Source organism: Sceloporus undulatus, chromosome 4 (assembly GCF_019175285.1).
Source record: "Sceloporus undulatus isolate JIND9_A2432 ecotype Alabama chromosome 4, SceUnd_v1.1, whole genome shotgun sequence".
In the NCBI taxonomy this organism is placed as follows: Eukaryota; Metazoa; Chordata; class Lepidosauria; order Squamata; family Phrynosomatidae; genus Sceloporus; species Sceloporus undulatus.
The window spans coordinates 66758048-66783445 of record NC_056525.1 but is presented as its reverse complement, the minus strand read 5'-3'; the positions used below and the strand labels follow the sequence as shown (position 1 = coordinate 66783445).

Below are 25398 nucleotides of genomic sequence, written 5' to 3'. Positions count from 1 at the left end.
GATTAGATCATACTGAAATATTCTATAAAAACGGGTCTATATCCATATATCACATTTCAGTTGTGACATCTTTCAGCTGTTAAGAACATGATTAACAGCAAGCTCATTCACTAGGTTCTTACAAGCATATAAAATAAGTACTGTATGATATATGTGATATATAAAACTCTTAGTCAATACTATGCTTTGATATGTTTTAAAAATATGGGAGAAAGATTAACTCAACTTTCCTCTTGCCATAAGAACTGCAAGTGACGGCTCAGAGTTTTCCAAGAGCTGGGAACAGCAGGATCTTTTGAAGATGGGGTTGTCTTAAGTCAATGTCGACTTGATGCACAAGAACAGAGCTTTGAGATGACATACTATCTGAAGAATGGTGTACTATATATACTCGACTATAAGATGACCTCATGTATAAGTCAAGGGCAGGTTTTGGGGGCAAAATTATGGGTTTTGAAATGAACTTTGCATAATAAATCCAGGATAAAACTTAGGGACATGCAACAAAGGAACTAAATAAGTAAAGGAAAACAATGCCAAACAGCCTACAAAATTATGGCAGGCGCTTACACTAAAGACTGGATGAAAGAGAGTGGAGGAAGGTCAGTGCTTCCAGGACAGATTGCACTCACCTTTCTCCAGGGGATGGTTCCCTTTTTAATAATAGTTAAAGTATAGTTTTTTGTGGGTTTTTCAGGCTATGTGGCCATGTTCTAGAAGAGTTTTCTCCTGATGTTTCACCAGCATCTGTGGCTGCCAGCCACAGATGCTGGCAAAATGTCAAGAAGAAACTCTTCTAGAACATGGCCACATAGCCTGAAAAACCCACAAAAAACTATGGATGCTGGCCATGAAAGCCTTAGAGTTCACATTAAAGTATTTACATTCACCTGTGGTTAAGTCGACTTAGATTTTTTGGGGTCAATTTTTTACTAGAATTACTAGACTTATATATGAGTATATACAGTATATCTTTGTTTGAACTGTATTACATCAGGCTAGTGGAAAGATGGGCTTCATGTCCAATTTTATGTCAAAATTTTCCTTTGCTCTACAATCCAAAACAACCTTGCTCACAGAAAACTAGAATTCATTTCCCTAGTATGCTCTTTTAATATGTGCAGACTTTTTTTTTTAATGGGAAGTAGAAATACAAGTTACCCACCTTGCATGTACTGCCCAGGAAGAGCTTCACCATGCAGTCATCAAACATGCAATTTTGCTGGAGTCCATTGGGTAAAAGTGATACTTACTGGAAACCAGGGACTATCATTACATTAGCAAAGCCTGCCTGAACTCTTGGTATAGAGGAAGACAGTTATTTCAATTTATACATGTTGTATAAAGGAATTATACAGAATCCAGACAGATTTGACCGGCCATGAACAACTAAGCTCCCAGCAGGTGTGTTGAGGTAAGTACATATCTAGTATACATCCCACCAGCTTTGCTACCTCATTCTCGTAAAATGTTTTGGACTGCTCCAAATAAAATATTCTCCCAGATAACTCCTTGCCATCAAGAAACTGACAACCTAGGATGTACACGTTTCCATGAAAGCACTGCTAAATACCATACTGATTCAGGTTGAAGCAACTACTTACTGTTTACATTTAGATTATCTCTTGAGAGCCAAATCAACTTTGAAAACACTTTAAACACGCAATTGTTATCCTGTGTAACACATCAGCTGTGTAAGCAGGGAAGCTCTTGAGCTTATGAAAAAGCAGCATTACCACCTCACAGTACTAAAAGTATGGCTAAAATACCTTATGTAGGCAATGATGAACTGTTACTAAAAAATAGAACTATGTTGCTTATTTGGAATAAGATACAGAATTATTGGGATGTACTGTAGATAAAAAAAATTCAGATAAGACTAGACAGTCTAGGTAGCCAACTGAAGCCACGCAACTGGAGGTCACTCAGTCTGATACACAAAAATTAGCATGCATTAGTCTTGATTATGCAAGTATAAATAGATGATGGGGGTTTATTAGATACAAAGAGAGGTTGTGCCCCTTGCAACTACAATTGTTTGAAAAAGTTGTCCTTGTTCTTATAGTGTTTTATTACCCCTTTCTTTACAGTTTAATTATTAACTATCCAAATAGAGTATAAGTGTGTTTAGACTAGATGTCAACATATATTTTACAAACATTTTATTGGCTGGATAGTGTACACAGTACTTACAGTTGTATCTATTAAAGACAAAATACACTTCAAAATGCAGCATAAAAAATTATAAACTTTTGAACTATGTACAAACCTTTCCTTACAATTTCACAAATATCAATGCACCCAGCCCAAGAAGTTTCACATGCAAAATATTTCAAAAAAGTTTAATATTGGAGTTTGCTACTCCACCCCATTAAGTGTCACACTGCTTTACATAGGCTCAATGTTCTAGTGCTTTTTAGGTCAATAGAAGAATTTGTATCTTTTTTTCAAACGTATTACAGGTCTATCCTCAATTGTATTATTGTCTGAATATTTACTTCTAATTAAGAACTTGCATTTGGTATAACTACCACTTTAATTTTTATTCAGGAACTGATCATTTTGTGACATGTTCTAGTTTAAGTCGTCCAATATTAACTAATATTTCAAAATAAGTTTGACTTACACCATGAAGTCTAAACCACTGGTATAATAGATCCTATTCGGTCATTTTACACCATTACAGAAAAACCTGACTACATGAATTCTCTAGAGACCAAAAATTAAATAGCTGTCTGCGTCATCTACATATAAGTATCACAAAAACAATTTAATTTTTAATGTGGGGAAAATAGTGACAACTAGGTTGTTAAGTTGTAAATGTCTTTATGATTTTATACACACAAAGAATTAGAGAACCTTGATTCCCTCAATATCCCTGTTAGCAGTTATAAAACTAACAACTGAAAAGGAAAACTATGAAAAAACATCTGGAATCCAGACTATGAAGTATTTCCCCCTCACCATGCATATCACTATTTCAGAACATATACCAATGCTTTAAATATTTACAGCAATTCTGAAAAACAATAATCCCCCCTCAAAAGCTTTCATTGTTCCTTCACAAATACAGTTACTTAAAGCCTGCATTGGATATTTATTGTAAAATCCAGTGAGAAGTGCTGTAAGGTATTGAAGTAGTCAGGTGAAGAATGCCACAATGGTAACTAAAGGCACCTAGGATGCTGAAGTTGCTGGAGTGAATTGAAAGGCTAGTAGAGATTTATTTTTTTTTAAATTACAAACACAGCCTTTATGTAATTGTAAAAATCACACGGGTAGTTGATGCAAAATGAAACAATATTCTTCATTCACTCTTTCAGCTTAAGTTAGGGCACTGGCACTCTAGATGACCATAAACGGTTTAAAACTCTTCTTCACGGATTTTTATGGTGTTTTCATCAAACTCATTCTATTGACCCTTCAGCTATTGTCTAGGTTTTTCACTAACACAAAACATTTTCTCTCTCAATTCCTTCCATCAGAACTGTTAATTTTAAGTAATGAAAAATGAATCTTATGAAGGTGTTCTTCTCCAAGCCATGGCAAGGTCATGTGATGAATTAATTCCTCCTCCCTCATTGGAAAGAGCTATTGCCAAACAGTGATTTCTCTTCTGAACTCACAAGACCCCTGTTAAAAACTAAATGCTCAATATCCAGACAGCACCTTTCTTGCTACTGCTTGAATCATCTTTCAAGTGATGGGCCTCCTCCAATTACCTTTCCCTCTCAATGCTGGTAAATGATGCAGACTTAAACATAGATATATGAATAAATAACAGTAGAACACAGTGGCAGCTGGATGACCTAAATGAATAGTGCAAATGTGAAAAAGGCAGCAAGGTGAGGCTTGCAAGAATGATTTCCAGATCCAAATTTTTGAATTATCAAACAAGACTAGAAAAAAAGCAAAAGCTACATAGTGCTTAATCACCCAGCTGATAAAAAACATGAGGGGCAGACACAAGAGGGAGAGGACAAAGTGACGTTCATATCAGAAAATGACAGCTACAGAACTGTTAAGTGCCCAATTTACAAATATTAAATATCAAAGAGGAAAAGAGTCCACATTAATTCTTGGGTACACAGCTGTCTGAGTTACAGCGGGATATAATAATGAATGGTTTGGTTTAGGCAATTATGCGGATCTAACATCTTAACCAATGCTCACAAAACTATGTCTAATCCTCCTACCCTGGAGAAGACAACTGTGCCAAGGACAGGACCACTTTGCCTACCTGCAAATAATTCACTAGCTTATGGGAAGAGCAAGCCAGTAGTTCTATGACAAGAACCACCATTTCAGCTACTGCATGCATTATGAGCTTCAACACCAGCCTGTTCTCTCCACCAATGACCACTCCCATGGCAATCCCCCAGCTATCCTTCAGAATGTGTATACTGTACTAGATGGATATCTGATGACCAGGACTGGGCAGTATTTCCTAAAAAATGTTCAATGTCAAGAGTTTTATCTGAGTAGATGCTTCTGTAGTGAGACGCTTGCTGTCAGAAGACATGAAGGCTGAGACTAAAAAGGTTACATTGAGAAAACAAAACAATGCCAGCTCTGGCTGCTCCAAGCATTAGCATTTCCTCTGGGTTTGAAGAACCATGGCTTGTAAATGCTGTAGCTAGCCCTATTTTGTGCCAGTTATTGCTGAGACAGTGGCAGTTCAAGCTGGTCCACTGTTACTGTCAAAGATATTAAAGGTATGTTGAAGCAGAATTTTCAGCTCCCTGGTCTGACCTGGGTGAGTAGAGAACCAACGTTCACAGTCATTTCCATTGGCTGATACCACTGCAGTTAAAAACCTAAGATGATCCACTCACTGAGTGTAGTATTTGTTCTGAAAAAGAACAGGCTGAGTAGATGGCAAATTTTCCCATTTAGAAGTCTGTTTGATAGGTAGGATAGGGAACAGTTGCAGAGACAAAAGGTATTTGTCCAGATGTTTAGCTGGCTGTTAGGATACTCTGATCATCTGTGTCATTGCTTCTTCATTTGCCTGGCCAGGATCCTGTATGGGGCGGAGGGAAGGTTTTGTTATCCACGCTATCTTCATTAAAGTAACCAAAAACAGTAGTTAGCCATTTAGGGTACACACCCAAGTTTAGTGCAAGAGGACCCCACGGCTGTGTTACCCACTCTCCTGTAACCAAAACGCTGCCAGCCACTTTCCCTTTCTATTCAGCTATGGACTGGGACTGGATGGCAAGGGACAGATTTCCATTTCCCCACCACTAATAGTGGCAGAGTAACAGCCATCTGGATCTAGACTGCTGGACAAGTGGTAACAGTATTATCTTACACCCCTAATGATCTCATTCCTGGATACTGTGTACTCCTAGCCCAGCAAACACCTGTTTCACATTCAGGGAGGAGCTATCTGCTGAGGTGAGACAAGTTTTTCCCTTCTCCATTCCATCAGGAAGAGCCTTTGAAAGTGAGGACAGTCACAAATATATTGGGAGAACCCAGTTTTCAAAGCACTCCCTAATCTGGGCAAGCAGGAAAAGGATGTCTCAACAGCCCTCCCTTATGTACAGTGATATGGGTGGTTGAGAAGATAAGATGTCTACACTCCAATGGCCATACACATCTGCAGTCAACAAATCAGTGCTCTTGGGGGTAAAAAAGGGTGCCCATCCTTGTGCTATAAGAGCTGTGCAGGAAAAGGTACCCCTTAAAGTACCACACAATAAGCATCTTGTGTTCATGTATGGAATGTGCCACCTATGCTATGTTCTTGCCTACTAAAAGAATCGGCAGAAATCTGACTCTTTTTCAATATCTGTGAATAAATGCACAATACAGCACATTCAACCATGACATAGTCCACCAGTGGACAACTGGCAATAGAAGGGTAGCATCCTGGTCCCAAGAAGCTGACTCTTTTGTTTTGCTGTTCCCAATTCCTCATTTAGTATTATTTACCTATATGTTAACAATTGTGTCACACACAGAAGTGGGCTTCACTGCATTTCACTTGCTCTGTCAGCTGCTATCTCTTAATCCCTTTCATTTAGACATGTCAAGAGGACTGGAGGTTCTTCCTTTAGATTCCAGGAGAGAGGGTGACACCCTCAATGAATAGTTATAACTTGCCACCATATTTTGAAATAGGTTAGGGGTGTTTAGTTGAGGTGGGGTTGCTGGGGGGTGGGATGGGATGTAACAACCCTTTTCTTCCTGCCTCTCACAAATATATGGAAAACTCAATAGTTGCCTCAGCAGGAAATGCAGATAAATGCAAAGTATTCTATGTTTACAGACACTCTCTATTATGAAACAGTATAATCTGAAGTATCACTCTGTCATCAATCACTGCACAAAAATATTGTGAAGAAAGGTGGAAATCCTGTGGTGGGGATTTTACAATCCAATCTTTTAGAATATCTAAATCCAGCACTTAACTATACAATGGACTGGGTCCCTTAAGAAAACAGTTTCTGGTTAGAAATGTTACTAGCATCAGTTCACTAAGTACTGGAATAATGCCTTACAATTTAAAACGATTATACAAACCAAATCTAATCAGCTTATCAACTTTGCAATTTTAGTTTAATGCTATCAGTACTAGTTGGAAATCGTACAGCTTTGTTGGTCACAGATTTTATCTGTATAATAATCCAGCTAGTACCATAATCTTTACTGGTGTTAAAGTGTCCAAGAAAAGAACAAGTGTGGAGTGTGCATGTTAATTCATGGTAAAGTAGCAAACATAAGGTCTGCAAGTTTAACAAAGTGAGAGCAAATGGCAGATGTTTTGAGTTTGTTTCTAACTTTCATTCAATGATAAACTAGATCATATGCATAGAAACACTGGCTAAAATACAGCACAAAAATGAAGAGCATTTTACTGACCTGCATTTCCTTTTCTTTTGGAGAAAAGAAACGTCCACCTTCTCCCCGCTTTCTTGCCATAGCATGCCTATGCCGAGACTCATGCAGGTACTTCTGCAGATGACACCAATAAAATTGTAAAGATAAAAGGAATGCCTTAATGTTATCACATATACTCCTCCCATTATAGGGCCACAAAATCTTAGCAAAATTGAAGGGAACGCATTTAGAGAACCAAAACATTTCAGATTCCCACACTGCTTGTAAAGGGCATACTAAGCCCCCTTATCCAGTGTTCTCTATTAAAATTGCTGAGGTATGTTTTAAAACAGAAATGATTGCAGCAGACTGTGTCTTCTTATGGTTGCCATTCTGTTCTCTCATGCCTTAAGCTGATAGGCACACAGGTTAACCAGATACGGCCACTCTCCATCCAGGTATCCTCCATAATGACCAAGAGAAGTGGAGCTTAAAAGCAAAGTTATCAGCAAAGATTATAGAATCATAGAGTTGGTAGAGATCACAAGGACCATCCATCCCAACCTCCTGCCATGCAGGAACACAGAATCAAAGCACCCCCAACAGATGGCCATCCAGCCTCTGTTTAAAAACCTCCAAAGAAGGAGACTTGTTGAACAGCTCTTGCTGCCAGAATGTTCTTCTTAATGTTGAGGTGGCATCTCTTTTCCTCTAGTTTAAATCCATTATTCTGGGTCCTATTCTTTGGAGCTGCAGAAAACAAACTTGATCCATCCTCAATATGACATCCCTTCAAATATTTAATCAGGTCTTTCATATCACCTCTTCGCCTTCTCTTCTCCAGACTAATCATATCCCGCTCCCTAAGTTGCTTATCACAGGATTCTCTGCTGTCATTTATAGTCAAACCTGTGACCAGTTAAATTGCATCTGGGTGAATCATTTATTGGTTTTTATTGTTGTGTGCTTTCAGGTCATTTTCAACTTATGGTGACCCTAAGGCAAACCTATCATGGGGTTTTCTTGGCAAGATTTCTTCAGAGGGGGTTTGCCACTGCAATCCTCTGAGACTGAGAGGGTGTGACTTGCCCAACAGCTAACTAAAGCCCAGGCCTGATTCATTGTAATGCAATATAAAATAAGGCATTCACTGCCTGAGTGAACCACTTTACAACTTGACTATAGTATGCTTTTGAGTCCAGTATTATACATCACACCCATTACAACTAAATGAAAAAAACATCAGAGGTGAACGAGAAGAGTTTCTGCTTTAATAGGAATACAGTGGTACCCCGGGATATGAATGCGCCGCCTTACGAAATTTCCGGGTTACGAAAAAAATCCATAGAAAAAAACTGTTCCGGGTTACGAAGGTTATTTCAGGTTACGAAAAATTTTTTGGTGCTTTTCGGCGCTTTTTCGCACGAAATCGCGGCTTTCGCTATTAGCGCCTATGGCTTTTTCGGCTTACGAAGCATTTCGGGTTACGAACGCGGCGGCGGAACGAATTAAATTCGTAACCCGGGGTACCACTGTACAACCAATTGCAATGGCACATCACAAAGATTAATCACATCCTGATTTTTGTGAATGTTAAATTTTTAGCCTCACCCTCCTCTCTTTAGGAATTTTCCCTTCTGCTTCCAGCTTGGCTCTTGCTTGCCTCCTCTTCAGAATCCGGTGGTACTGCTTAGCATTCACATACAAGGGCTCCTCTTCGAGCATTTCTGCTCCAGGCAAAGGTATCCTCTGAATAGCTGGCACTGATCCAGCACCCGGAACCATCTGCATCAAACCAAGAAAGTACTCTGATAAAATCAAGACATCACTCACTAGAAATAACATACAAATGACAGGTAAGAACTGAAAATATAATAGAGCTGGATTTCTGGAAATTAGAAATAAAAATAAAAATAAAAATTGGAAAAACAGTTTGAGATAGATGTTTAAATCCTGTAATATGATCATGCCAAGAGCATGATAGCTCAAGCAATAACTATGTTAATTCAATAAAACTAGAAATATTTACTGCAACAAGCCAAATACCACATCTGTTGTTGTGTGCCTTCAAGTCATTTAAGTGTCACTAGGAGGGTGTGGGCTGTACAAAGTGACACCTTAAGGGACAGGGAGACTGACAACACTGGTTCCCAAACAACTACCTTTTTGCAGAAACAGGCTGTGGTGTTTGCCTGTGTCCCTTTAAAACCCAGGGGAAGGGATGGTGTGAGTGGGGCAAGGTTCAGTGGGAGGAGAAAGGAGAAGCCTCAGGTTTTTTTTTTAAAATTTTAAAATTTTCTTTAAAAACATTGTATCTTACAAAATTTTCACTTTAACCACATGTAACAACATATAAATACATATAGTTTTAATTCTGCTAGTTGTTTATGTCACAACTATTACCATTACATTCAGTGATTATATAGGAATTATGATTTATGCTTAATATTAGTACAAAAACATTACTAAGGATTCTGTATGGTGGGGCATGGGAAGAGGTCAGTGGGTGGGGTGACACCATGAGTTATTGCACCGGGTGATGCCAACCCTAATGACGCCACTGAGTGATATCTGACTTATGGCAACACTGAAGTGAGCCCATCACAGGATTTTCTTGGCAAGACATGTCCATAGAGGGTTTGTCTTTGCATTCTACTGATGCTGAGAGACTGTGACTTGCTCAAGGCCACCCAGTGGGTTTCCATGGTCAAACTAAGATTTGAACCCTAGTCTCTCAGTCCTAGTCCAACATTCAAAGCTCTAGTGTAAACTACAACAACAGATACTAAATACAACAATTTTTTTATGAGCAAAGCAAAAGATTGCTAAGCAAAACAAAGAAAGTTTTGTTCTACTGATTCCATCCAGCAAGGGAAGGGATATTAGAAACATGCAATACATACCATGACCATCCCACCAGAATTAACCACATTTCCAGCAACAGGCAGCGTCACAGTTACCGTCCCTTGTCCACTGCTGGTTGTGTTGGTATTGGCGCCAGTCTGAACTATTTGTGCTCCAGCCAAACTGGCTGCTGGAATGGTGATCATGCCTGTAACAGGGACTGTAACTTTAAGAAATGAAAACAAAACGAAACAAAAAACATACACAAAAGACGAAGGGAACATCATTAGTCCCACTTCAGATTCATTTGTTCTGCCCTGAAACATACCTGTGGATTTATTTACTTTTTCAGGAGACTGTTGAAGAGATAATGAGCAAATTCACCCACAATTATGTTAACTCTGAATATCTACTGCTCAGGAGTAAAACCAAGAGGCGCATATTCTTTTTAACAGCTGCCTCAAAATTAAGCAGATGAATTATTTGCTAATGCTATTAAGAGTTCAGTTGTGGCATGCACTACTGTAGACAACACAATCCAAAACCACATACAACCGTTTAGACAAATAAATTAAAAACAAACCACATACAGTAATTTCAAAAAATGAACTAAAACTACAACTAAGATCATCTATATTCTACCTTGCATCTTCTTGCAAGCTGCCTTGGATCCCATTTTGGGAGAAAGGCGAGATATAAGTCCAATAATAAATACATATTTACAATATAACCTAAGATCCACACTGATGCTGCTACAACCTGATACACTCAGCATTTAAAACATTTCAGCATTCCTTTTAAAAAGGATTTCTGATCCTTTATGAGTCTGTAAATAAATCTGAAAACAGACTGGCACTGCCTGGAAAGGGACAAAGATTAGGTAGCATCCTCCTGTGGTCAGACATAAATTTACAAAATTTCTAAATTAGCAGAAACTTGTTTTCTTTTAATTTAAGTAATTCAAAAGGTGTATACTGTATATATTCATGTATAAGTCTAGAAATGTAAGTCAAAAAATTGACCACAAAAACCAGAGTCAACTTATCCATGGGTCAGTGTTAGTACTGTACTTTAACTCTTATTTTAAAAAATGTACCATTCCCTGGTGAAAGGCAAGAGTATAATCTTTCCTGGAACCACTGACCCTGCTTTGTTCTCTCACCCATCCAGCCTTTAGGATGAGCACAAAAAGTTTTGCCTGCTGGAATTTTGTTAAGTTCTTTGGCATCGTTTTCCTTTGCTTCATCCTTTAGATCTTTTGTTACATGCCCCTAAGTTTTACCCTCGACTTATCAAAATCTACAATTTTGGCCCCAAAACTTGCCCTCGACTTATGGTATACATGAGGTTGACTTATAGTTGAGTATATATGGTAACTCTTCAACAAGATTGAATCTGACTTGCTCACCACCAATTTCAAGTACACACACTTCTGTATTTGCATCCATATTTTTAAAATTTGTATTCCTCTGCTGTCCATTCTCTAATCTTTACACCACAAAATTCAGCAATTACTTGTATTTTCTAAAAATCACCACCACAGTCTGGAAAAATATGTCTTTACAAGTGTCAATTTGTCACAATTTAATTTTAATTTCTTGCTGAAACCTTAGAAAATTTGACCTTCATGAGAAAAAAGTATTCAGGAAATGGGCACTTTTCATGACACAAAGTATCATCACCATAAAAATACCCAACCATCAACACAGTAACACAGTAGCCAGAACAAAACAGGACTAATATTATTTACCAGTAAACTTAACTTCATAATCTTTCTGACTAAAAGCCAGAAACACAAATTAAAGACCATGTTGCCCTGCCAATGGTAAGCATTATTTTAGAAACTGTCATAGCAGTTTGTAGCCTGGAGAATCCATACCTTGTTGGAGAATTGTTCCATCAGCATTCACTGGTTGATAGACAATCGTCTGGCCCTCTGCGGTCTGGGCTACCTGCTGTCCCTGAACTGCAATTTGTGGCTGGGTCTGCAAGTACAAATGTGCCATTAGATAAAACACTACATAGTATAGAACAATCATATCTTGTGGCTACCTAATTTCTCAAGGGGAGAGGTCCCTTATCAGCCTGTTTTCAAAGATGTTCTTGGGCACTGCAGTCCAGTGGTGGGAAGAGTCTAAAGCAAAAGAGAAAGTCTCTTATTCTTACTGCAAATAATGATACTACAGAGTTTTCAACCTTTGGTGTGGAAAAAAGTTCTATAAAAGCTTGGAATCCACACCATGATGGTGTCACAGAGAAGGAGTCATGGTCATCTAAGGAATTCCTGGACTTGAGGTTCCTGGCCCCTCGGTATCCTTGCAAATCTCTACCCTCTGTTCAAATGTTTACCTGTGTCTGTCCAGCAGTAACTGCAGTCTGTGGCTGCTGAATGATGATCTGCTGTGTTTGGCCCTGCTGACCTTGAACCTGCACAGCTTGACCACCCTGGATCTGAATCTGACCAGGTTGGACCAACTGGATCTGGGGGGAAATAAATGGGGAGGGGGCAACTTTAGAGGCAATACATCTAAATCTAATATTGGCATTGCCTAAATATTATCAGATAAAATTCAAAGATATATCCATGTTAGTCTGTACCATCAGTATGTAGAGAGATCTTGTAGCACCTTTGAGACTAACTGAAATAAATAAGTTGGCAGCATGAGCTTTCGTAGACTTAAGTCTACTTTCTCAAATGCATTTTTGGGTCTGAACAGACAGGCCAAAATAAAGCTGCTTTGGATTACAGTGGTACCTCGGGATACGAAATACCCAGGTTACGAAATTTTCGGGATACGAAAAAATCCCATAGGAAAACTTTGTTCCGGGTTACGAATGTTTTTTCGGGTTACGAAAAAACTTTTGGTGCTTTTTTCGGCTTTTTCGCACGGAATCGCAGCTTTTCCCCATTAGCGCCTATGGCAATTCGGCTTACGAAGGCTTTTCGGGTTACGAACGGTGCCACGGAACGAATTAATTTCGTAACCCGAGGCACCACTGTACTTTGGAGGTATGCTGTTTAAATGACACACAAATCTTAAGAGACTGGAAGCCACGCCAAAGCCACACACCATTCCTAAGGACTGGAGCTCAGCTTTGGCGCAGCTTCTGGCCTCTTAAGATGCATGTGTCATTTAAACAGCATACCTCCAAAGTGACCTGAAGCAGCTTTATTTTGGCCTGTCTGTTCGGGCCCTTTCTTTCAGTTAGTCTCAAAGGTGCTATGAGATCTATTCTCAGATAACTTCAAATTAAGTCAAATCTGCCTTTTATTCCCTTTTAAAATAGAAACATAAGATATTATTTCTAAACATTGACAAAAGTTAAGCTAATGCCTATAGGAGCCTTGGCCATGCCATTGTATATCTCATCAACTAATCCACTTTTTGCCAAAGGAGTATTATACAGCAGAGCTGGAATAATACATTAAAAACTTTTGACCATATTTCAGGCATATAAAAAAGGATTCTCTCACTCCCAGTTCTAAGCAGGAATGTATTCAATGCACTAAACAGCATAAATCTTTGAAAACGTTGGTAAGTAAGGAAGGAAGGAAGGAAGGAAGGGAGAGCACAAGTGAGCATGGTAAAACTACTGTAACATATTCTCTAGAAGTAAATGTCTCTTTCTTTGTAAAGATTTGAAAAAGCAGAGCAACATTAGCCCACTGTAGTGATAGGAAGTACATTTAAAAAAAACAGCTGGGTCAAAAAGAAGTTTCCTTGACTTTTTTTCATGCACTGCTCCTTTATACAAAATCTTATTGCTGTTCATAATTGTCCTTGAGTTGATATGCACACATGGTGACCTTATGGATAAGACATCTCCAAGACTCCCTATCCTCCACTGCTCTGCTTAGTTCCTGTAAATTCATACCTATGGTCTCCTTAATAGAATCCATCTAGCATGTGGCCTTTCACTCTTTCTACTTCCTCCCACCTTTCCTAGTATTTTTTTTTTTCAAAACCTACAGGTCATGAAGTCTGGGCATACTGACCTGCTGAAGTCCTTGTGATCCTGAAACTGGGACTTGCATAATGGTCTGACCTTGACTCCCAGGTACTGCCTGCACCATAATGGGCTGACCAGTTGATGTGATCAGCTGGCCTCCACTCACTTGTACCATCAGTGGTTGACCCTGTACCTAAAGGACAGGAAGAAAAAGGCAATGAAACAAAAGTCCAATATGCCAGTTAAACCAGGAATTGCAAATTGTTCAGACATTGTACAAAAAGGCCACAGTGCAGCAATAACAATATAGTTTCATGCATCACAGCAGGCTCAGACTTCCAGCACTGATCACTTTAAAATGCTTGCTTCTCAAAAATTTTCACCTCTACCTTTGCATTACAGACTAACAAAAATGTCAAGTCTGAGGAAGAAACAATCTGTCAGCAATGCCTATATTGATAGTAAACAAATAAATACAGCCAAAGCCCTGTACAGACAAAGAAGTTCACATTTGGTTTTTATATTTTACTATCTCATCAAATTACATCAAATCCTGTGGAACTTGAAAGATTAACAGATGTATTACACATAAGCTTTCACAGGCCAGAACTTATTTCACTATTTTTAGTAGCACTTCCATATTTCTTGCAATACACAGTTGTATTGCTAGTAAGAAAGGAAAAGAGAAATTTACAAAACAAAGCAGAAGAGAACATTGTAACATCTCCTCCTGCTTTTGAAAAGAGAAAGATTGCAAAGAAGAAGGCGTCTAGTATCTTTGTGTCAAGTAGCTCTTGAGTAGTAAGTAGTGAGAAATAAAGAAAAAATGTCACAATCCTACTGCCAGACTGTCACAATCCTACTGCCAAATAAAATGGCTTCCAGCCACTTTGGGGGAGTAGTGCTTACGTGACACACCCTCAAAGTGGCTGGAAGCCACTCCGAGGCCACACTAAGGGGGTAAAAGCTGGGCCTTTAAGGAGCGGAAATAATCTGGCTCCTGGCAGCCTTGGAACTGTGCAAGAAGGCCATGCAGTCACTACAGTCCCAGCACAATCATGGCCGGAGACTGTTCTTTATCAGCTGTCTGCTTCACCCCTTTGTTTCTGATCAGTCTACTGATTGGTGAAAGACAGGGTTAGGAGACAGTGCCCAAAAATATTAAGAAGAAACTTCTTGGTTTAGGCCTCTCAATTGAGGCAGACCAACTGAGTGGCAGGGTCATCAAACATGTCTTCAACCCCTCCACCAAGTGTATCTTTCAACTTTGGATCCTAATCTATAAGGAAGAAGTACACTATTCAAACTGATGGGGCAAATAGCATTTACCAAGTTGAGAGTAACATGTAACATATCAGACCCAATACAAGTACTTTTAAAAGATGTGGCACAAGGAAATAACTCATAGGCTCTAACATAGGACCTATAACCCATGTGCACAAGGGCAGTACAGTTAGAGGCTCCCAAATATAATGTCTCAAATCCTCTCCTGCATTTGATTGGCCATTGGAGTATGCCAACAGGGACGTAGCCAGGATTTTAGGAAGGGGGGGGGGTCCAGACTAAGTGCTACCATTATATTGGGGCTTGGGTGCAGCAGCACACACCATTCATTTTTCTAACGGAAGGGGGGGTCCGGACCCCAAGAACCCTCCCTTGGCTATGTCCCTGATGCCAATGCACTAGTGTCCTCGCACCCCCAGGGAGGAAGCTGCAAAGGTTGTGCCAGCAGCTCTATTTAATCTTGACCTCACATAACAGTCAGGACTTCTAGCACTCGTAGTTCAAACAGACCCCTGAAATCATGAGATCTGAACTGTCTTCAGTGCACAAAACGAATCAGGCACCTATAAAGATATATTTATAAAATGATTCCGACAGGAGAGGTGCCAATCATGTTATTCACTCAGTACTATGAGGCACCTAGAAATGCCATGATGGGGGGCAAGCCACTGAGTTTCCTGGTCCATTGGCCTTACCTAAGTCCCCACAGGCTTATTACTGTGGAATTTCAGACTAATTCATGGGGAGCTAGCATTCATTTTGGAAATGAACAATCAGTCAGAACAAAAGACAGATAAGGTACATGGGGGGGGGGATCTATCAGAGAAATCAAGACATTTTTCCCAAGGTGCTTACAACATACAGAAGAGATGAACTGCATAATGAAAAATCCAAACTAAGTCAACTCCATGCAAACAAGCCACTTTAATCACTCTAGAACTTAGACTATATTACTGAATTTTAATTCAAATAATTTAGCAAGCAAAAGAGCAAGCCAAACCAGCAAAAGCCACTGTAAAGCTTTCTGTGGTATAAAGTGATGATTAACAAACCACTTGATAATACTGATCATTTACAAAACCAACCAACCAAAAGTAAAAAAAAAAAATGCTTTTGACTGTCCAAGCATATCTCAAGTGAGATGATCTTTGCAGTGACATTATTTCACAAAAACACAAATTGGGGTTTGAAATATCTCTCAATGAATTTCATTTTTAAAAATCATATGGACCATTTTCACACAGATTGTTTTTCAGAAAGAGAAGCTATAACTAAAGGTTGCAAATCTTCAGCTCTCTTCTCCACCCCCAATTTCATATCTTCATATTTACAACAGGAAATTTTGCTAGAACTAGATTTGCCACATGCATTTTTAACTGGAAAGGGAAGACCAGCTTTTAACTATTTTGTTAATTTTACTGTTACCCATCTACAGTCAGCATAAGCCATGGCTGTTACAAAGCATTAGAACTGCCACTATTTTTCTCTTCCTATTTCAAGCCCCAGTGCAAACACAGCATCAGATGTGAGATGATGGGGAGGGAGTGATTCATGCAGTGCTCACACAAATACAACAGATAGATCACCACTACCTGGAGGGTCTGGACTTGCTGGCCTGAGGCAGATGCCACCTGAGCCTCAGTCTGTAACTGGACAGCAGTGACACCGCCCTGCTGCTGGGAACAGGAACAGGAAGAACTTGAAACTTTGTAGGAGGAAAGGAAGAGCTCAAGACAAGAAACATCTGTGAGGATGATGGGCTCTATAAGGGGAAGAAACTGGGCCACTCTTAATATGAGGATCTCTCCAATGTTTGGTTTGAATAATATTCATAGATAAAGACAGAAAAAATACTGTGATGCTGTTGCCCACACTAAACATGGAAGCCTCTTAATAAGAAGTCTTAGATTTTGGGAGGTATACAACATAAATAAAGAGGTGATGGGAGGATCTAAAGTCTAAAGAACTACTCTCAGCACCCCGTAACTGTATCAGTACATCTTGTGCATTGTGGTCCTAAGACTTTGCTCAGAACACCTTACCTACATTAATCTGCTGCATTTTATTCCATATACTGCCTTTATTCCATATACAGAAGCCTTAAAAACAACCTGAGGAGTGAAACAGGGATGCCTTTGGGCACCCACCCTCTTTAACATCCATATGAACGATCTGGTGCCTTTCTTATCTTCAGTTGATTCTCTTTCTCCAGTTATCAGGAACAGAAAGATCTTCATTCTGATGTATGCAGTCGATTTAGTGCTCCATTCCCTATCTTGTTTGGTCTCAAAAATCTATTAAATGCTTTCAGTGTCTATTGTCAGCAAGAACACTTGTCAATAAACTACTCCAAAACCAAGGTAATGGTATTCGGCAGAAACTCTCCAAAGCACAAATGGATCTTAGACTAACATAACATGGAACAAACCCAACTATTCAAATATCTGGGCATAGTTTTCAGTGAGTCCCTTTCTTGGAAAAATCATAGGGCGGCAGTAAAACTGAAAGCTGACAAAACAGCCAGAGCTTTGTTGAAATTCTATTTTTCCAGGGCAGCCAGTTGATTGAACCTGCCTTAAAAAAATTTAACAGCAAAGTTATTGCCCAGATGCTTTATGGTGCAGAAATATGGGGATCAGATATCCATACTGGCAAAGCCTTGGAAATACTACAAAATAAATTTCTCCGAAAGCTCTGCAATTTACCAAATGGAAATCCTGCACCTTTTTTGTGCACTGAATTTGGCTGCCCTTCAGTTAAAACAAGAATAGATTTTACACAGATAAGATATTTTAAACATATTGCTACCTTATCAACTAATCGTCTCCCAGCATTGTGTTACTTGGAAATGCCCTACAAGTCGCCTACTTTAAGAATTGCCTTCAGAGCTATGACTTCAAGTAATGCCCACTGCAGTTCTAGACCGACGCTACAACAAAGTGCCTTTTGAGAACAGACTATGCATCTGCAGTCAGTCTCAGGTGGAGGATATTGTTCACTACTTGTTAATTTGTCCATTGTACAGCAACCCTAGAAAGAAATTTTTAACACCCTTGCTGACAAACAAAAGTGGGAGCTCTACTGTTGATTCAGTCCAATTTCTTTTGAGTGATGCCAATGAACACATAGAGTGGCTCTTTTTGCCATGGCTGCAAAAAAGATTAGAAAGAGAGTAAAACAAAATTGCCATAAATAGCCATGGAGATGCCAAGTACAAATTAGATTTTATGATTTTATTGTATATGTTTACTAATATTCAGGAAAGATGTCTCGTTTTCGTTTTGTCCTTTTTAACCGTTAACTATTTTAACTGCACACTAAATGTTGGGACATTTTTTGTCCTCTATATTCTGTGCCTTTTGTTTTAAGCATTTTATGCTTTTTGATAAGTGGACCCTTGGTATACGCTGGGGTTTGGTTCTAAGATCCCCGTGGATAACAAAATCCATCGATGTTCAAGTTCCATTAAATATAATGACATAACAAAATGGCGTCCCTTATAAAAAATGGAAAATTGAGGTTTGATATCTGAAATTTATACTTTTTTTGAACATTGTCAAACCGTGTATGCTTGAATCCGTGTATAAAAAAATCCGTGTATAAGAAGCGCCAACTGTACTTGCATTTGCATGCTTTCAAACAGCTAGGTTGGCAAAAGCTGAGACTAGTGATGGGAGCTCGCCCCATCATGCGGCAAGCAGGCCTCAAACTGCCAACCTGTCACTTTTGCGATCAACATGTTTTTAATTCTATACATAGCTTAACTGCATTTCAACAATAACTTTTTGGTATGTTTTTACTGATGTTTCTGTATCTGATTTCATCTGTATCTATTTTAATTTATGTATGCTACCTAAATCTCTACTTTTGGAGGAAAATCAGGATATAAATGGAAACAATTACAGTCGCGCCTGTGTTTTTGCGGTGGATCCATTACGGACCCCCCACCGTGAAAACGGAAATCCACAATATTCAAGCCCTATTGGCTTTAATGGCAATGCACCCCTGTGGGCGCACACCACAGGCACGTACCCCATTTAAAATCTCTCCATTTGCAACTCATGACGAAGCGAGGGGCATGAATTCAAAGTCCGCACAAACAGAGGGACAACTGTATCATTACTTAAGGTATCTAAAAGAAATCTGGAAATTAATCTATGGAAAGAAGATTACAATGATAGTTTCAAATCATACTTAGCAAGGAATTTGTCTATTCTTATTGGTTTAAACCAAGTTTAAGAATGAAAGGCATGAATTCGAAATCTAAAGTACATTCCCACACCTGTTGCTGAATTTGTCCAGCTTGCACAACTATCTGTTCTGTTGAGCTATTGCTGTTTGTTGTGTACTGCTCCATGGTTTTCTAAATCCAGTCCTCTCTCCTCAAATGGAAACCTAAAAGGTAAAAAAAGAATATTAGTTTCACAAATTATGAAGATTAGATTTATTTTATTGCAAATGAAAAAAAAGAGAATTCTTGTAATTAAAAAATCCTCCCTGTCAAAAATTGCATTGCTGAAAATATAGGCAACACAACAACAACAAGTCAATAGGCTTTTGATATCCGCTGTGTTTTGGTTCCAGGACCCCCCTTGGAAATCCATGGATGTTCAAGTCTCATTAAAGACAATGGCATAGTGAAATTGTGTCCATGATATAAAACAGCAAAATCAAGCCTTGCTTTATGGAATTTATGTCTCTTGGGAATATTTTAAAGCTGTGGATAATTGAATCCATGAATAAAGAATCTGTGGATATGGACTGTACTTCTGACACTCTTATGCTCAGACAGTAATACAAATAGCAACCATGCACATTACTTTGGTTTTTAAGAGGCACAGGCTTACATCAGCTTAGAGACTGCACACAGATCCAGGGACCTGGGCATAAAAATGTGGTTCATACAAATTATTAGAAGTTCTATTGAAACATTCTGTCAGCTCTCCATGGTACAAAAGAATTCAAAGACATGCTGTGTTAGCCTGGAGAATCAGTAGGCAAAGGGATTGTGTAGCACCTTTGAGACTAACAGAAAGAAAGAAACTGGCAGTTTAAGCTTCTATAGCATCTGAGGAAGTAAGCTTAAGTCTACAAAAACTCATGCTACCAGTTTCTTTCTTTCATTTAGTCTCAAAGGTGCTACAAGAGCCTTTTGTATACTGTTAGTACATAAGCATTGTTTCCCCAGGCTTAACCCAACTATCTTCTTCCAGAATCCAAAGACATAACCCTGTTAGTCTGAAAAATCAGTATGCAAAGGGATCTAGTAACACCTCTGAGACTAACTGAAAGAAAGCAGCTGGTAGCTTGAGCTTTCATAAACTTGAGTCTACTTAAACATGCATCTGGGTAAGTAGATGCAAGTGTAGGAAAACTCATGCTACCAGCTGCTTTGTTTCAATTAGTCTCAGAAGTGCTACAAGATCCCTTTGCTTTTGTTAACTGCCCCCACAGTGGATGAGACTTCTCCAAACCCCCATCCTCCACTTCTCTGCTTAGGTTCTGTACATTCATACCTGTGATCTCCCTCATTGAGTCTATCCATCTGACATGTGGTCTTCCTCTCTTTTTACTACCTTTCCTAGTAGTATTATCTTTTCTAACGAGTCCTGCCTTCTCATGTGACCAAAGCACGACAGCCTCAATTTGATTATCTTCGCTTCCAGGCTTCCTGATCTTATCAGGGGCCCATTTGTCTGGCTTTTTGGTTGTCCCTGGTACCCTTAGCACTCTTCTCCAGCACCACAATTCAAATGAACTGTTTTGCATATTGATGGTAAAAAAGCACTGCTTCCCCAGCCTTACTCCAACTATCTTATGACCAATATGGCTCAGGACCAGGCTATTTGGCAGACCTTATCTCTGAGTATGAACTGGCCTGGGCTCTGCGATCTTCAGGAGAAACCCTTCTTTCAGTGGCACAAGATTATCAATACAATGCTACAGCCACCAGTCATCAGTAATGCTGAGACAAATTTCTAATTATTTTGCTATACTAAATACTAACATGATGACTAAAGGGACAGGTTTGCCTTTGCCTCTGAAGGAGGGACACTGCCAGTTTCGCCTGGGACCCTGGTCCTCACCTAAGGTTCAAAACACACTGCAGAAATAATCCATATTGAGACTGCTTCAACTGCCCTGGCCAGAGCAGTTAAAGCAGTCATTATTTAGGACTTCCATCACCATCCTGAAACCACAGATACAAGCTATTTCAACCATAAAAATCATGTTATTGTTCTTTTCTGCAGAAGTTACATCTTTTATAATTTTTTGCACTGGGTAACACCAAAACATTCAAATCAAATCATATTACACTTTTGCTTCCATTCATGTTTTGTGACTTGATAATTCTTTTGGCATCCTGTTGTAAATGAGGATCCATGTTTATATGCCATGGATTTATATACCATGGATCTTATGGGAGTGATTTTGGGGTACAATGTTTAGTAAATTACTTGGAGAAGCAAAATGTGTGTGTGTGTGGGGGGGGCACACACCATGGCTCCTGCAGCACATTCTCATAATTTTAAATCATGGGATCCGAAAACACTGGGTACTCTGGCTCCAAATGAAAGCAGAGAGACTGGGTAGTGGCTTCACTTCTGTGAAATTCCTTTATGTCTGAGACATGTCCACACATGAATATGATCTTTGGAAGATAATGCAGGCGCTATTTGCACTAACGTCTTCAGACAGGTTTAAATTGGTAGAATGGCAAATTTAGGACACACAATTATAATCTCTAATGTTTTAGAGAGTATTTAAAAATAAACTTGAATCACTCTGCTTTACATGTTACCTGCCTACACTTTTGGCATAAAGAAATTGTCTTCTACTATTTCCTTGATAGCAAATGACGATTCTAATTTTGTAAAGTAATTTATTTTCAATGTAAAAAAAAAAAGGTTCAACACTGGTTCCCAACCTTTGGCCCTCCAGATGTTTTGGACTTCAGCTCCCATAATTCCTCACTGTTGGCAAAGTTGGCTGAGTCTTCTGGGATTTGAAGTCCAAAACAAGTGGAGGACCAATGGTTGGGAACTATGGTGGTACAACAAAACAATTGATATGGGTAACACACACAGCAGCTTTGCAGTTGCTTTTTATTTCTAGCTACTTTGTATTGTTGCTGAACTCTATGCACCTGTTTGTTGTTGTGTGTCTTCAAGTGACTTATGACAACCCTTTCAAAGGGTTTTCTTGGCAGGATTTGTTCAGAGGGGGGTTGCCTCTGCCTTCCTCTGGGGCTGAAAATGTGTGACTTGCCCAAAGTCATCCAGTGGGTTTCTATGGCTGAGAAGGAGTTGAACCCTGATTTCCAGAGTCATAATCCAACATTCAAAACAATACACCACTCTCCTATGCACTGTACTCTTCAGTTAACTTTCATCAAGATCAGTAGGTCTCACTTCTAACTTTAATTAAATCACTGTCCGAAGCACAAATAGAAAACTGTATTGAAAATATAATACAGTGGTACCCCGGGTTACGAAATTAATTCGTTCCGCCGCCGCTTTCGTAACCCGGAATACTTCGTAAGCCGAAAAACCCATAGGCGCTAATGGGGAAAAGCCGCGATTTCGTGTGAAATAGCGCCGAAAAGCACCAAAAAAATTTTCGTAACCCGAAAAAACCTTCGTAACCCGGAACAGTTTTTTTAAATGGATTTTTTTTGTAACCCGGAAATTTCGTAAGGCGGCGCATTCGTATCCCGGGGTACCACTGTACTGCACAAAAAAGAGAGGCTTTTAAAAGTTTCTCTCAACAAATGCATTATGAGATACCATGAGATAAGCTTTCAAAGGGCCTTTAGAGTGCATGTGTAGATCGTCCTGAGGATTTTACAGAAGAACAGCAGTCTTTCCCAAACTTCAGATCATATCTCACAAGGAACCAAAGTTCTTCTGCCAGTACCTGAATTGGTTCATTATACTTAAAACAAAACACTTCATTACTTAAACGAACAACATTTTTAGTTTTTAAGATGCCATGCAATTCCTCAATATTTTGCATTACACCTTTACTGAGGATGCAAATCTATGGTACCTGAAACAGCATTCAAAAGGCCATAGTGTCTCATCACCAAGAGTGGAAGGAAACTTGCATTGCCCTTGCTCCTCTGATGCTGGAGTTCTGTCAATAAAGGCAGAGGGGAGGCATTCTGGCACAGGAGTGAGAAGCGCAGTGACCATTTACACCACAGTAAAGAGGACAGATTTTCACAAAATGGTATGTGCTAATTTCTATATACTGTACAGTGCAAAATGGGAAATGATTTTAATAATTACACAGAATTTAGATTTAATAAATTAATATCTAAAGTAATAATTTAAGCATCTTGTGAGAGCAGAGCAGTATGCCTGCTGAGTCAGCTGTCCAGGTGTTTACTGCAAGCAACTTCAAGATCCCTTCATGGTTCTTTTATCTTTAAATGAGACTTGGATTGAACAAGCACTTCAGAGATCTGTCCTTCGCGGTGAGGAGAAACAGATGACTCCAAAGCCTTCCCTTCCCAGCCTATCAGTGGTTCAAAACACACTGCAGAAATAATCCAGTTTGAGACTGCTTTAACTGCCCTGGCTCAGTCCTAGAGAATCCTGGGAATTGTAGTTTGTGGCATCAGAGCACTTTGACAGAAAAGGCGAAATCTCTCACAAAACGACAGTTCCCAGAATCCCCTAGCACTGAGCCAGGGCAGTTAAGGTGGTCTCAAACTGGATTATTTCTGCAGTGTGCTTGGACTTGTGTTGGAGTTAGGGCACAGTATTTTCCTTACCATGCAACTTGTAGGGGGCTAATGGTAAAAGTAATGAAACGCTCCAAAGGTCACTTCCCTCTGTGTTCTGCCCTGAGCTCTGTAGAGCTTTGGAAAAGGCAGTCCCCCCACATTGATCCCTCTGCCCCAAGCAGTGATCTACATTTATACTTAAGCTATTCTCTTAGACAGGGCTTTGTAGGACACAGCTCCACTGACAGCAAACAGTAGAACGGTCTCCAGCAGAGACAAGTTACAAAGTAAGCTGTGAACAAGCAGCAATAGCAAAACCTGAAGGGTGTGATAGTTGGGTGGGATATCAGTCTTCAGCACCCTACAATTGATTAGGAGAGAGGGAATAAAGAGATTTGTTTAGATAAAACATCTGGTATAGGATCCCATCATGAAACAGTAGATGCACAATAAACACGTCATCCAAGCAAATGGTACAGCTAAGCTTTCCTAGATTCAGCTCGAGGTCCAGAACGGAAATGGGGTGAAAGAGAAACATGAGACTTTGCATCACTACTTGAGATTAATTCTTCCTCCCGCTGCAAACCTATCAGTTTAATGGGACAGCAACTATCTACTGCAGCACAAAGTTGCTTACGTTAAAAATTACGCCTCTCGCTTTCTAAATGTTTGAACAATAATTTTGTTTCATTTAGTTAAACAGGAATCCCATTGATTTCAGGTAGCCTTTTATCATTTACCCATAAGAAAACAATAATATGAACTATTATCCTTCCAGGTTGTAGTCCAGGTAGAGGACAGATCACACTCCCAATGGCACTGGAAGATACACGTTTGAGACCAATCACATCACATGCAATGGGCAAAACCAAAGCAACTTCGTATTACACAATCCACAAGTTCACCACGCTTATAGTCTATAAGACCAGCCATGCTGAGACGCATTTCTAGTGATGTTGCCATGCTAAATATACTAACATGATGATGAATAAAGGGGCAGGTTTGCCTTCGCCTCTGGAGGAGGGGCAGCGCCACTGTCGCCTGGGACCCTGGACCTCATCTAAGGTCCAAAACACACTGCAGAAATAATCCAGTTTGAGACCGCTTCAACTGCCCTGGCTCAATGCTGGGGAATTCTGGGAACTGTAGTTCTGTGAGGCATTGAGCCTTCTCTGTCAGAGAGAGCTCTGGTGCCACAACAAACTACAATTCCCAGGATCCCCTAGCACTGAGCCGGGGAAGTTGAAGCGGTCTCGAATTGGGTTATTCCTGCAGTGTGTGTTGTGGACCTTGGGTGAGGCTCCGCTCTGGGCCCCACAACGAACTCCAGCTCCCAGAATTCCATAGCCTTGAGCCAAGACACTTAAAGCGGGGCCAAACCGGGTTATCCCTCCAGTGTGGACGCAGCCGCCGAGAGGGGCCAGCCGAGCAGGAGGGCGCCCACCCAGAGGCCGCTCGCCCGGCCGCACTGGCCCCTTGGCTGCTGCTGCTGCTGCTGCCGCCGCCGTCGCTGGCCCTGGCGCGGCCTCCTCTCTGACTGGCCACTGGGCCCCGCCAATCCCGGCTCTTGGGCCGGCGCTCGGGGGCTCCATATTGGCTGCTCGCACTCACCGTGCCTCGCTCCCCCCCCGGGTTCGGGTCCCGCTCTGATTGGCTCCGCCACCGGCCCCCGAAACCCAATCAGCGCCTCCACTCAGCCGCCGCACAAAATGGCGCCCAGCTCCCCCCCCCCCGCGGACGCCCAACAAAGAAAAAGGGCA

General features: G+C 40.1%; 1 protein-coding gene across 16 annotated transcripts; it reads right to left on the bottom strand.

The window, feature by feature from the left end:
* Positions 1-2145: 2145 nt before the first annotated feature.
* NFYA (nuclear transcription factor Y subunit alpha) lies at positions 2146-25397 on the bottom strand. Of its 16 annotated transcripts, none has more exons than XM_042465451.1 (11): positions 25250-25345; positions 22695-23043; positions 19190-19302; positions 16497-16583; positions 13670-13816; positions 12022-12153; positions 11552-11657; positions 9732-9898; positions 8440-8613; positions 6871-6963; positions 2146-5023 (listed from the first exon to the last, which is right to left on the bottom strand). In XM_042465451.1, the coding sequence occupies exons 3-11, from the start codon at positions 19262-19264 to the stop codon at positions 4970-4972; spliced, it is 1035 nt and encodes a 344-aa protein (XP_042321385.1). In that variant the 5' UTR covers positions 19265-19302; positions 22695-23043; positions 25250-25345; the 3' UTR covers positions 2146-4969. The 16 variants fall into 16 exon arrangements, 15 of the variants coding, with proteins under 15 accessions (XP_042321385.1, XP_042321386.1, XP_042321384.1 ...); XM_042465452.1 differs by having other exon boundaries at positions 22957-23043; XM_042465450.1 differs by lacking the exon at positions 22695-23043 and having other exon boundaries at positions 25250-25397.
* Between the last annotated feature and the right edge of the window lies 1 nt (position 25398).